The sequence below is a fragment of the Papio anubis genome, chromosome 20 (genome assembly GCF_008728515.1).
Source record: "Papio anubis isolate 15944 chromosome 20, Panubis1.0, whole genome shotgun sequence".
In the NCBI taxonomy this organism is placed as follows: Eukaryota; Metazoa; Chordata; class Mammalia; order Primates; family Cercopithecidae; genus Papio; species Papio anubis.
Genome location: NC_044995.1, coordinates 32,826,883 through 32,840,841, shown reverse-complemented (window position 1 = coordinate 32,840,841; position 13,959 = coordinate 32,826,883). Strand labels below are relative to the sequence as shown.

The window sequence follows — 13,959 nt, the reverse complement described above, 5'->3', positions numbered from 1 at the left end:
TGGGGCAGCTTTTGAGTTCCAGAGCCTTCCCCTGCTGGTCTCCTGGCATGGGATAGAGAATAAGATGAGAATAGATTTTAAAAGGTCTTTGAACAGTCAAAAGCGAACAAGATACCTAAGAGGTTATTTTTAGTCATTGTCAGCAGAAGCTGGAGATTCCCGCCTCTCATCGTTTTGCTAAGATGAACTGGAGAGAGAGAAAGAAAGAAAGAAATGAGAATAGTGCAGAGATTGATTCGTGATGTCTGCCAAGGGTGGAGCGATGGAAATAAAGGTCTGGGTGCCTCTGCTGGTGGTCAAGAGCCCAGATTTTAGAAATCCCTCACATATTTGGTCTGTGACCTTAGGCAAGCATAATGATCTCTCTGAACTTCAGTTTCCTCAACTTCCCCCAAAAAGAATGAGACATTGCTACTCTGCAGATGGTTATGAAAATCAAATGAGCTGATTGCTATAAAGTGCCTGTTATAAAGACAGTACTCCGCAAACACCATTTCCTTTTCATTAGCTGTCTCTCGCTTTACCTTTTGGAAAAACTGGGACTCAGGGAAGGAAAATGCCTCTCCCGGGGCCATACAGTGAGTCAGTGGCACTGGAGTAAAATCCTTGTCCTTATAAAAATAAAGTGAGGGGCGAGGCACAGTGGTTGATGCCTATAATTCTAGCACTTTGGGAGGCAGAGGCAGGCAGATCACTTGAGGTCAGGAGTTCCAGGCTAGCCTGCCCAACATGGTGAAATTCCATCTCTACAGAAAATACAAAAATCAGCCAGGTGTGGTGGCACATGCCTGTAATCCCATCTACTCGGGAGGCTGAGGCATGAGAATCGCTTGAACCTGGGAGGCGAAGGTTGCAGTGAGCCAAGCTCATGCCACTGCACTCCAGACTGGGTGACAGAGTCAGACTCAAAAAAATAATAATAAGGCTCGGTGTGGTGGCTCACGCCTATAATCTCAGAACTGTGGGAGGCCAAGGTAGGCGGATCAGTTGAAGTCAGGAATTGGAGACCAGCCTGGCCAACATGGTGAAACTCGTCTACTAAAAATGCAAAAATTAGCCAGGCATTGTGGCACGCACCTGTAATCCCACCTACTTGGGAGGCTGAAGTGTTGATTGAACTCAGGAGGCAGAGGTTGCAGTGAGCTGAGATCATGCCACTGCACTCCAGCCTGGGAGACAGAGCGAGACTCCATCTCAAAAGTATAAATAAATAAAATAATAATAATAAGAAGAAGAAGAAGAAGAAGGGGCTGGGCACAGTGGCTCATACCTATAATCCCAGCACTTTTGGGAGGCTGAGATGGGAGGACTGCTTGAGCCTAGGAGCTTGAAGCTGCAATGAATCGTGATCATGTCACTGCATTCCAGCCTGGGCGATAGAGACTCCATCTCTAAAAATAATTTTTTTTTTTTTTTTGAGACGGAGTTTTGCTCTTGTTGCCCAGGTTGGAGTGCAATGGCGCGATCTTGGCTCACTGCAACCTCTGCCTCCCAGGTTCAAGCAATTCTCCTGCTTCAGCCTCCCGAGTAGCTGGGATTACAGGCATGCGCCACCACACCCAGCTAATTTTGTATTTTTAGTAAAGACAGGGTTTTCTCCATGTTGGTCAGGCTGGTTTCAAACTCCAAACCTCAGGTGATCTGCCCGCCTTGGTCTCCCAAAGTGCTAGGATTATAGGCATGAGCCATCGCGTCCAGTCACTGCTTGGATTCTGAGGTCAAGTGGCCCTAGGTTTGAATTCTGGTTCAGCCCTTTTAAAAAAAAATTTTAAAAGAGGGAAATAGCAGTTCCTGCTTGGTTCTTGCCTCTGAGTCACGCCCTCTCTCCACCTTCTCCAACCCAGGCACACAGGATATCGCCGATGCCAGCGAAAGGGGGCTCCACATGCAGAAGCTGGGGTCTGGGTCCGTGCGGGCTGCGCTGGCGGAGCTGGTGGCCCTGCCCTGTCTCTTTACCCTGCAGCCACGGCCAAGCGCAGCCCGAGATGCCCCTCGGATAAAGTGGACCAAGGTGCGGACTGCATCAGGCCAGCGACAGGATTTGCCCATCCTGGTGGCCAAGGACAACGTCGTGAGGGTGGCCAAAAGCTGGCAGGGACGAGTGTCACTACCTGCCTACCCCCGGCGCCGAGTCAACGCCACGCTACTCCTGGGGCCGCTGAGGGCCAGTGATTCTGGGCTCTACCGCTGCCAGGTGGTGAGGGGCATCGAGGATGAGCAAGACCTGGTGCCCTTGGAGGTGACAGGTCAGCTGGGGGCAAAGGAGGGGCTGGGGAGCTGGGAGAGGGAGGGATGAACCTGGTGCCTACCCACCAAATGTCACCTTAGAAATCGCTCCCTGAGACCTGGCGTGGTGTCTCACACCTGTAATCCCAGCACTTTGGGAGGCCAAGGTGAGTGGATCGCTTGAGCACAGGAGTTTGAGACCAGCCTGGGTAACATGGTGAAACCTTGTCTCCACAGAAAATACAAAAATTAGCCGGGCATTGGTGGCACATGCCTGTAGTCCAGCTACTCGGGAGGCTGAGGTGGGAGGATCGTTTGAGCCTGGGAGGTTGAGGCTACTCCACTCTAGCCTGGATGACAGAGGGAGACTCTGTCTCAAAAAAAAAAAAAAAAAAGGAAAGAAAGAAATCACCCTCTGAACAGGGATTCCCCTTCAATTCTTCTGATAAAGTCATAAAGTCTTTATGGTGCCTGTAATCCCAGCACTTTGGGAGGCCGAGGCAGATGGATCCAGTTGAGGTCATGAGTTTGAGACCTGCCTGGCCAACATGGTGAAACCCCATCTTTAAAAAAAAAAAAAAATTAGCCAGGCATGGTGATGCATGCCTGTGATCCCAGCTACTTGGGAGGCTGAGGCAGGAGAACTGCTTGAACCCAGGAGGCGGAGGTTGCAGTGAGCTGAGATCGAGCCACTGCACTCCAGCCTGGGCAACACAGTGAGACTGCCTCAAAAGAAAAAAAAAAAAAAATGAAGTCTTTATGGGTATGGGTACTATCTTGTCTTTAACACCTCTCTTTTTTAGCTATGAGGGAGAAGTCTCCAGCTCAGACTTCCGGGGGCCACATTATCTAGGCAGGATTTTTTTTGTTTCGTTTTGAGATGGAGTCTTGCTCTTATTGCCCAGGCTGGAGTCCAGTGGCCGGATCTCAGCTCATTGCAAACTCCGCCTCCCGGGTTTTTACGCCATTCTCCTGCCTCAGCCTCCCGAGTAGCTGGGACTACAGGCGCCCACCACCTCGCCCGGCTAGTTTTTTGTATTTTTTAGTAGAGACGGGGTTTCACCATGTTAGCCAGAATGGTCTCGAACTCCTGACCTCGTGATCCGCCCGTCTCGGCCTCCCAAAGTGCTGGGATTACAGGCTTGAGCCACCGCGCCCAGCCATAAACTTAAGTTTTTTTCTAAGTGAGGCAATTTTTTAAAAGTAAGTTAATTAAAAATGTATATTAAATATTAAGCAAGAACAGTTCTCAAATACCTATTTAACCAATTCCTTTATTAAATTCTTGTTGAGCTGCGTGTGATAGTGCACACCTGTAATTTCAGCACTTTGGGAGGCTGAGGAGGAAGGCTCGCTTGAGCCCAGGAATTCAAGACCAGCCTGGGCAACATAGCAAGACCCTGTCTCTATTAAAAACAAAACAAAACAAAAAAAACAGGGATGGGGGTCCAGTGGCTCATGCCTGTAATCCCAGCACTTTGGGAGACCAAGGCAGGAGGATCACTTAAGCTCAGGAGTTCGAGACCAGCCTGGGCAACATAGTGAGACCTTGTCCCTACAAAATTCCAAATTCCAAAACATTAGCCAGGCATGGTGGTATGTGCCTGTAGTCTTAGCTACTCAGGAGGCTGAGGTGGGAGGATTGCTTGAGTCCCGAGAGATCAAGGCTGCAGCGAGCCCTGATCATGCCACTGCACTCCAGTCTGGGTAACAGAGCAAGACCCTGTCTCAAAAATAATAATAATATGGCCGTGCGCAGTGGCTCAAGCCTGTAATCCCAGCATTTTGGGAAGTCGAGGTGGGCGGATCATGAAGTCAGGAGTTCAAGACCAGCCTGGCCAAGATGGTGAAACTCCTTCTCTACTGAAAATACAAAAATTAGCCAGGCATGGTGGCACATGCCTGTAACCCCAGCTACTTGGGAGGTGAGGCGGGAGAATCGCTTGAACCCAGGAGGTGGAGGTTGCAGTGAGCCGAGATCGTGCCATTGCACTCCAGTCTGGGCAACAAGAGTGAAACTCCGTCTTAAAAATAATAGTAATAATAATACAACTAAATAAGCCAGATGTGGTGGCTCATACCTCTAATCTCAGCATTTTGAAAGACTAAGGCAGGAGGATTGCTTGAGCCCAGGAGTTCAAGACCAGCCTGAGCAAGATGGTGAGACCCCATCTCTACAAAAAAATTTTTTTTTAATTAGCAGGGCATGGCTGGATCACGCCTATAATCCCAGCACTTTGGGAGGCTGAGGCGGGTGGATCACGAGGTCAGGAGATCAAGACCATCCTGGCTAACACAGTGAAACCCCATCTCTACTAAAAAATATAAAAAAATTAGCCCGGCGTGGTGGCGGGCGCCTGTAGTCCCAGCTACTCAGGGGGCTGAGGCAGGAGAATGGTGTGAACCTGGGAGATGGACTTTGCAGCGCGCTGAGATTGCGCCACTGCACTCCAGCCTGGGCGACAGAGCGAGACTCCATCTCAAAAAAAAAAAAAAATTAGCAGGGCATGCTAGTGTGCACCTGTAGTCCCAGCTCATCAGGAGGCTGAGGTGGGAGGATCGCTTGAGCCTGGAAGGTTGGAGGCTGCAGTGAGCAAGATCACACCACTGCACTTCATTCAGCCTGGGTGACAGAGGGAGACCCTGACTCAAATAAATAAATAAATAGTCAAAAACTAAAAATATTAAAGAGCAGGGTTTGGCACACAGTAGATGCTCAATAAATGACTCAGTGAATGGATTGTTGCACAGCAAACATCCTGTGGACTCCTGCTGGGAAATCTGTTTCCCTTAACTTACATTGACCTTGGGCAAGTCCCTGATTCCTGTCTTGGGTCTTAACCTGCATACCCCCAAACTGTGAACTGGGGACACAGTGTCTCACCATATAGTTCATGGGGTCAACAAATCATCCCCTTTCAAAGGTCTTATTTCTGAAAATTGATAAAAGCTAACAACAACAACAACAACAAACTGATTGGGGGTGAGGCAAGTGAATTCCACATCTAGGTGACTTCAATTTCATTCATTCAGCCAAACTCTTTTTGTTGTTGTTTGAGACAGATTCTCACTCTTTCACCCAGGCTGGAGTTCAGTGATACGATCTTGGCTCACTGCAACCTCTGCCTCGTGGGTTCAAGTGATTCTCCTGCTTCAGCCTCTGGAGTAGCTGGGATTACAGGTGCACACAACCACACCTGGCTAATTTTTGTATTTTTAGTAGAGACAGGGTTTCACCATGTTGGCCAGGCTGGTCTCCAACTCCTAGCCTCAAGTGATCTGCCAGCCTCGGTCTTCCAAAGTGCTGGGATTACAGGCATGAGCTGCTGTGCCCGGACATTCAGCCAAACATTTATTGAGCACCTATTCTGTACTGGTCCAATGCTGAGGACACAAGGGCTCTCAGTAGGATAAGATGGAACAAGGTGTTTCATTTCTTTGTCTTGTTCAGCCATTTCTTTCATCCCTAAATCAGAATTTGAATCACAGTGAGCCTGTTACTGGTGCTTCATATCCTGGCTTACATGTCACCTCCTCCAAGAAGCCTTCCAGGACCACATTTCCAGGCCAGGCAAGAACCACATCTGATCTTCCATTGCTGCCTACACTTCCCTATCAGCGCATGCACTTAACTCCTAAAAGGCAGAATCTCTCTGTCAGCCTTCTCCACACCTCCTGCCACCTCCAGGGCCTAACCCTGGGCATGAAGAGTGCTATCTTTGGAGTCAGATCTCTCTGAATTTGAATTCTGGTCCTGCTTCTTATTTGCTGCGTGGCCCTGGACCTGTCCCTCAACCTTTCTGACCCTTAGTTTCCTCCTCTGGAAGCAATCAGGTTTGTTGTAAGAGTTCAATAAGATAATGCTTACAAATGCTTTTCTTTTTAAAAATGTTTTATTTATTTATTTGAGATGAAGTCTTGTTCTGTCTCCCAGGCTGGAGTGCAGTGGCTCAATCCCGGCTCACTGCAACGTCCGCCTCCTGGGTTCAAGCGATTCTCCTGCCTCAGCCTCCTGAGTAGCTGGGATTACAGGCGTGTGCCACCACGCCCAGCTATTTTTTGTATTTTCAGTAGAGACAGGGTTTCACCATGTTAGCCAGGCTAGTCTCGAACTCCTGACCTGAAGTGATCCGCCCACCTTGGCCTCCCAAAGTGCTGGGATTACAGAAGTGAGCCACCACACCCGGCTGTAAATGCTTTTCACATTGTAAATATTTGCTAACTTGTAACCCTTTATGGCCATTGTTATCAGTTTTCTCATCTGTAAAATGGGGGCATATGGATCTTGCTCCCCACCCTCGACCCACACTGTATGTGGGTCTATTATTATCAGACAGGAGTGGGGAGTCATTCTGCAAGAGGTAGGTCTGTTCTTGAAGATTCCAGCATAAGTCGACTGCCCCCGCATCCTGGATGTTCCCCCACAGGTGTTGTGTTCCACTACCGGGCAGCCCAGGACCGCTATGCACTGACCTTTGCTGAGGCCCAGGAGGCCTGCCATCTCAGCTCAGCCATCATTGCAGCCCCTCGGCATCTACAGGCTGCCTTTGAGGATGGCTTTGACAACTGTGATGCTGGCTGGCTCTCTGACCGCACTGTTCGGTGAGGGGGATACACAGGGCAGGGAGATGAAGACTAGCCCATGGGGAAGGAGGTTCCTTGGGGGCTCCAGGAGTACACATCTGAAAGGGACCCTCCCCTTGTGTTGTCAGGTATCCTATCACCCAGTCCCGTCCTGGTTGCTATGGTGACCGTAGCAGCCTTCCAGGGGTTCGGAGCTATGGGAGGCGCAACCCACAGGAACTCTACGATGTGTATTGCTTTGCCCGGGAGCTAGGGGGTAAGTCTGGGACTGGCAGGACCCGGCCCCTCCGCCTCTCTTTGAGCCTCTATCGTTCTCCCTAATTCCCATCCTCCCGGGTCCTTAGGCAAGTCTCCTGTCTTATACCTCTCTAAACCTGCAACCAAGACATGATCCCACCCATTTTCTGAGCTTTCCATGCTTCCCTGAGTCCCCCTCCCTCCCTTTGCCCCCTTCCTCTCTCTGATCCTCTTTCCCTCTCTGATCTCCTGTCCCCTGCCTGCCTCCCTGTCCCTACCCGCTTCCTCCTCTGTGAGCCCCCTTCACCGAGCCCCTCCCTCTCCTGAAGCCCGACTTGCCCATGTGCCTGAGTTACTCCATTTGTAAAAAGAGACTTAGCTCTGCATGAGAGGTAAGGACAACGATGGTCCTGGAGCTGGACGCAGAGCTGCGGTTGTCACCGTCTCTTTTAAACACCACCCTAACGTCCAGGTCGGGACTATTTGGAGTTGGACCCACTTCCTGGGCTCCAGGGGAGGGTTCCCCAGCCCCCCTGACCTCCACCTGCCCTACCCGCAGGAGAGGTCTTCTACGTGGGCCCGGCCCGCCGCCTGACACTGGCTGGAGCGCGTGCACAGTGCCGCCGCCAGGGTGCCGCGCTGGCCTCGGTGGGACAGCTGCACCTGGCCTGGCATGAGGGCCTGGACCAGTGCGACCCGGGCTGGCTGGCCGACGGCAGCGTGCGCTACCCGATCCAGACGCCGCGCCGGCGCTGCGGGGGCCCAGCCCCGGGCGTGCGCACCGTCTACCGCTTCGCTAACAGGACTGGCTTTCCTTCGCCCGCCGCGCGCTTCGACGCCTACTGCTTCCGAGGTGCGTGCGTCCCCTGGTGGCCGCTCCCCCAGGGCTTTCACTTTGGCGAAAGCCACGCCCCTGAAAGCCTCGCCAAGCCAAGGCAGAGACACGTGGAAGCTCACTTTGTGATAAGCCACGTCCCTGGGTGAGGGCCACGCCCCCGGGCGAAGGCCACACCCCTTACGACAAATCTTTCCCTAGGAGCCCGGTCCTAGGGAAAGAACAGGGCTCCAGAGGAGGCCACTCTGGTGGGGAATCATCTTTGCTGGGTGGGCTGTATCTCCTGAGGTCCGGAGGCCCCATAACCCTGAAAGACAAGCCCTTGGGTGGGGCATATTCTACCTAGAGACACGCCCATACACATACACACCCCCGTGGAAGAGATTATGCCTCAGTTGGCCACCTCTGGGCTCCACACCGGGGGTGGGAGCAGGGATGACACTTGCCCTTGTTGGGGGACAGTGGGGACAGCTTTGGAAGCTGCAAGCATCACCCCAAAGGAGTCAAGTCCTCTAAGTAAGCTGCCCCAATCTTGGCACGGGCATACCATGCCCACTGGGCGCCACTTGTACCAGGAGAGGATCCGTCATCAAAGTTGAGTTGAACCCCTCAACAGGCCGACCCAAGTTCATGAGAGTTGGACGCTGCCTGAGCTTTGCCCATGAGCCAAATTGTTTTGTTTTTTTTTTTCCTTTTGAGATGGAGGCTCACTCTGTCACCCAGGCTGGAGTGCAGTGGTGCGATCTCGGCTCACTGCAACCTCTGGCTCACTGCAACCTCCGCCTCCCGTGTTCAAGCGATTCTCCTGCCTCCGCCTCCCGAGTAGCTGGGACAGGAATGCGCCACCACGCCAAACTAATTTTTGTATTTTTAGTAGAGACGGGGTTTCACCATGTTGGCCAGGCTGGTCTTGAACTCCTGACCTCAAGTTATCCACCCGTCTTGGCCTCCCAAAGTGCTGGGATTATGGACGTGAGCCACCGCGCCTGGCCCAAATTCTTATAGCCCTCACTGCAGCCAGTTGACTCTAACCCTGACAGTGGCTCAGGTGGTCCCCAGCCTCAAGAGTGGAGGTGAAAACTTTGCACTTCCCTCTCTCAGGCGGGGGAATCTCAGAAACCACTCAGGAGAGACAGAGGTGCACAGGAGGCTTGTGCTGCAGCATGCCAGAAAGTGGGTAGACTTCAAGCAGAACTTCCCAGGCCACCCCTGGGCCTAACACAACCTCTTCTGCTTTCTCCCACAGCTCATCACCCCACATCACAACATGGAGACCTAGAGACCCCATCCTCTGGGGATGAGGGGGAGATTCTGTCAGCAGAGGGGCCCCCAGTTAGAGAACTGGAGCCCACCCTGGAGGAGGAAGAGGTGGTCACCCCTGACTTCCAGGAGCCTCTGGTGTCCAGTGGGGAAGAAGAACCCCTGATCTTGGCGGAGAAGCAGGAATCTCAACAGACACTCAGCCCTACCCCTGGGGACCCCATGCTGGCCTCATGGCCCACTGGGGAAGTGTGGCTAAGCACAGTGGCCCCCAGCCCTAGTGACATGGGGGCAGGCACTACAGCAAGTTCACACACGGAGGTGGCCCCAACTGACCCTACGGCTAGGAGGAGGGGGCGCTTCAAAGGGTTGAATGGGCGCTACTTCCAGCAGCAGGAACCAGAGCCGGGGCTGCAGGAGGGGATGGAGGCCAGCGCCCAGCCCCCAACCTCAGAGGCCGTGGGGAACCAAGTGGAGCCTCCGCTGGCCATGGCAGTCACAGAGATGTTGGGCAGTGGCCACAGCCGGAGCCCCTGGGCTGATCTGACCAATGAGGTGGATATGCCTGGAGCTGGTGAGTTGCTCTGGGGGAGGCGGGACCTACCTGGGGATCTGGAGGTGAGGGTGGAGAAGTAGCCATGGCTACACTCAGGATGAGGGAGGAAGCTCTGAATCCCAGCTGGGTACTCTGGCCCCAGAAGCCCCCTCTCCACTGGGCCTGGAGTCCCACCAAAGGGGCTGCTGAGAGATCATTATAATGACTGCCTTGATGTTGTTGCAGGTTCTGCTGGTGGCAAGAGCTCCCCAGAGCCCTGGCTGTGGCCCCCGACCATGGTCCCACCCAGCATCTCAGGCCACAGCAGGGCCCCTGTCCCGGAGTTAGAGAAAGCCGAGGGCCCCAGTGCCAGGCCAGCCACCCCAGACCTGTTTTGGTCCCCCTTGGAGGCCACTGTCTCAGCCCCGAGCCCTGCCCCCTGGGAGGCATCCCCCTTGGCCACCTCCCCAGATCTCCCTATGATGGCCATGCTGCGTGGTCCCAAACAGTGGATGCTACCACACCCCACCTCCGTCTCCACTGAGGCCAGTAGAGTTGAGGGACATGGTGAGGCCACGGCCACGGCTCCACCTTCCCCTGCTGCAGAGACCAAGGTGTATTCCCTGCCTCCCTTTTCGACCCCGACAGGACAGGGTGGAGAGGCCATGCCCACAACACCTGAGTCCCCCAGGCCAGACTTCAGAGAAATTGGGGAGACCAGCCTTGCTCAGGTCCACAAAGTTGAACACCCCAGCTCCAGCCCATGGCCTTCTGTAAACAGGAATGTGGCTGTAGGTTTTGTCCCCACTGAGACTGCCACGGAGCTAACGGGCCTCAGGGGCATCTCGGGGTCTGAGTCTGGGGTCTTCGACACAGCAGAAAGCCCCACTTCTGGCTTGCAGGCCACTGTAGATGAGGTACAGGACCCCTGGCCCTCAGTGTACAGCAAAGGGCCGGGTGCAAGCTCCCCATCTGCCCCCTCGGGAAGCCCTGGACTCTTCTTGGTACCCAAAGTCACCCCGAGTTTGGAGCCTTGGGTTGCTACAGATGAAGGACCCACTGTGAATCCCAAGGATTCCACAGTCACGCCAGCCCCCAGTGATGCTAGTGGAATTTGGGAACCTGGATCCCAGTCGTTTGAAGAAGCTGAAAGCACCACCTTGAGCCCTCAGGTGGCCCTGGATACAAGCGTTGTGACGTCCCTCACGACCGAGCAGGGGGACAAGGTTGGAGTTCCAGCCGTGTCTACACTGGCCTCCTCAAGCTCCCAACCCCACCCAGAGCCAGAGGATCAGGTGGAGACCCAGGGAACATCAGGAACTTTAGCGCCTCCTCATCAGAGCAGCCCCCTGGGGAAACCGGCTGTTCCTCCTGGGACACCGACTGCAGCCAGCGTGGGCGAGTCTGCCTTAGTTTCCTCAGGGGAGCCTACGGTACCGTGGGACCCCTCCAGCACCCTGCTGCCTGTCACCCTGGGCATAGAGGACTTCAAACTGGAGGTCCTGGCAGGGAGTCCAGGCGTAGAGAGCTTCTGGGAGGAGGTGGCAAGTGGAGAGGAGCCAGCCCTGTCAGGGACCCCTACGAATGAGGGTGCGGAGGAGGGTGAGTACAGAGTCCCAGGACTCTGAATGGTCAGGGCTTGGGGGGCAGGGGCTGGGGGAGCCCAGAGCAGAGAGGAATGGTTGTCCCTGAGGATCTGGAAGCTTTCTAGTGGGGCATGACGCTGGAGGTAGGAGCTTATCGGGTGGAGTTGAATTTCAGAAATGACATTCCTGGCAGAGGAACGAGTACTGGCAAAGGCCAGGAGATGAAGTAGCACTTGAACAATTTTGGACACAGAGCATACATCCCAAGGAACAAAATTTGAGAGTGGTGAGTGGCCAGGTGCGGTGCCTCACACCTGTAATCCCAGCACTTTGGGAAGCCGAGATGGGCAGATCACTTGAGGTCAGGAGTTCAAGACCAGCCTGGCCAACATGGCGAAACTCTGTCTCTACTAAAAATATAAAAATTAGCCAGGTGTGTTGGCACACACCTGTAATCCCAGTTACTGGGGAAGCTGAGGCATGAGAATCGCTTGAACCCGGGAGGCGGAGGTTGCGGTGAGCCCAGATCGCACCACTGCACTCCAGCCTGGGTGACAGAGTGAGACTCCATCTCAAACAGAATAAAAACAAAAACAAAATATGGGAGTGGCGAGGCATTGAGTAGAGTCTGATTTAGGGAATGAGTTCAGTTACAAGCCATGTCTACATCTGCTTTGTGCTGAACAGTGGTGTGACGCCCAGGGGCTGGCATTCCAGGATTCCCCGAGTCTGGGGAAGACAGAGCAGGACACAGACGCCCCCCAGGCAAGGCCAGAGGGAGGCGTGGCAGGGACGGTTTCCTGGACAAATGTGAATGGGAACTGGAATTCAGTGATTTGACTCATGGGGGGCCTCAAGCCACAGGGAAAGTGGGTGCTGGGAAGGCACACAAGGGGCGAGGATCATCCCCATTCTACAGATAGCAAACCGAGGCTCAGGGAGGTACAACTCCACTTGACTAATCAGTGGTCAAACCTCAACTGGAGCCCAAGTCAGCCTGAGTCTTAACTACTCTGTGGCCAGCAGCGTCCAGAGAAATCAGCTGCCCTGTTCTCCCTGGGGCCAGGTCGGCCTCAGCTCAGTCTGCAAATTCCAGCCCTTCTTAGGTCCTGCCAGATGAAGCTGAGTTTTTTGGCCAAATGAAATTTAAAAACAAACAAATGAAAAAGTGGCTGCATGCAATGGCTCATGCCTGTCATCCCAGCCCTTTGGGAGGCTGAGGTGGGAGAATCACTTGAGCTCAAGAGTTTAAGACCAGGCTGGGCAACACAGCAAGACACCATCTCTACTAAAAATAAAAAGGAATTAGCCAAGCTGCAGCAAGATATGATAGCTCCACCACGAGACCCTGCCTCAAATCAAACTAACAAAACAAAACAAGCAGCGAATTAATAAGTCTTTTTTTCTGAGTTGCACACTTTTTTGTTGTTGTTTGTTTTTTCAGACTGAGTTTCACTCTGTCATCCAGCCTGGAGTGCAGTGGTGTGATCTCGGCGCACTGCAACCTCCACCTCCCAGGTTCAAGTGATTCTCCTGCCTCAGCCTTCTGATTAGATGGTATTACAGGCTCCCACCACCATGCCTGGCTAATTTTTGTATTTTTAATAGAGACGGGGGTTTCACCATGTTGGCCAGGCTGGTCTCAAACTCCTGACCTCAGGTGATCCACCCACCTCGGCCTCCCAAAGTGCTGGGATTACAGGCGTGAGCCATGGCACCCGGTCGAGTTACGCACTTTTATTAACACCATTGGCGTTTAACTATTGCAACCCCCTGCCCCCGCCTTTTTTTTTTGGAAAGGGTCTCACTCTGTCACCTAGGCTTGAGTGCAATGGCAGGATCATGGCTCAGTGCAGCCTTGACCTCCCTAGGCTCAGGTGATCTTCCTGCCTCAGGCTCCCAAGTAGCTGGGACCAGGTGTGCACCACCAGGCCTGGCTAATTTTTGTATTTTTTGTAGAGACAGAGTTTTGCCATGTTGCCCAAGTTGGTGCCCCTTTTTTTGTTTTTTGTTTTTTTGTTTTTTTTTTTTTTTGAGACGGAGTCTCGCTCTGTCGCCCAGGCTGGAGTGCAGTGGCCGGATCTCAGCTCACTGCAAGCTCCGCCTCCCGGGTTTACGCCATTCTCCTGCCTCAGCCTCCCAAGTAGCTGGGACTACAGGCGCCTGCCACCTCGCCCGGCTAGTTTTTTGTATTTTTTTTAGTAGAGACGGGGTTTCACCGTGTTAGCCAGGATGGTCTCGATCTCCTGACCTCGTGATCCACCCGTCTCGGCCTCCCAAAGTGCTGGGATTACAGGCTTGAGCCACCGCGCCCGGCCAGTGCCCCTTTTTTTGAAGGCAAAGTGTCATGATGATGGAAATAGCTGATGCAGGTTTCATCATCCAGCCTGTCACCTCTGGGCTGTGTTGGGGGGGGATCTATTTTATTTTGCTTTTTTTTCTTTTTATTTTTTCCAGACAGGGTCTTGGTCTGTTGCTCAGGCTGGAGTGCAGTGGGGCAGCCATAGCTCACTACACCCAGGCTCACGTGATCCTCCCACATCAGCCTCCCCAGTAGCTTGGACTACAGGCATGCAACCACCACACCCAGCTCTGTGTGTGTGTGTGTGTGGTTGTGTGTGAAGAGATGGGGTCTCCCTATGTTATCCAGGCTGGTCTCAAACTCCCAGGCTCAAGCGATCCTCTCGCCTTGGCCT

General features: G+C 53.2%; 1 protein-coding gene across 2 annotated transcripts in view; it reads left to right on the top strand.

Annotated features, from left to right (window-relative positions):
* Positions 1-13,959, top strand: part of NCAN (neurocan) — a 40,012-nt gene that overhangs the window by 4,802 nt on the left and 21,251 nt on the right. For both annotated transcript variants that reach the window (XM_009193947.3, XM_009193946.3), the window contains exons 3-8: positions 1,845-2,246; positions 6,654-6,828; positions 6,939-7,066; positions 7,607-7,900; positions 9,129-9,716; positions 9,924-11,279. In XM_009193947.3, the coding sequence (XP_009192211.1) occupies positions 1,845-2,246; positions 6,654-6,828; positions 6,939-7,066; positions 7,607-7,900; positions 9,129-9,716; positions 9,924-11,279 (2,943 nt within the window). The remainder of the gene's footprint in view (positions 1-1,844; positions 2,247-6,653; positions 6,829-6,938; positions 7,067-7,606; positions 7,901-9,128; positions 9,717-9,923; positions 11,280-13,959) is intronic.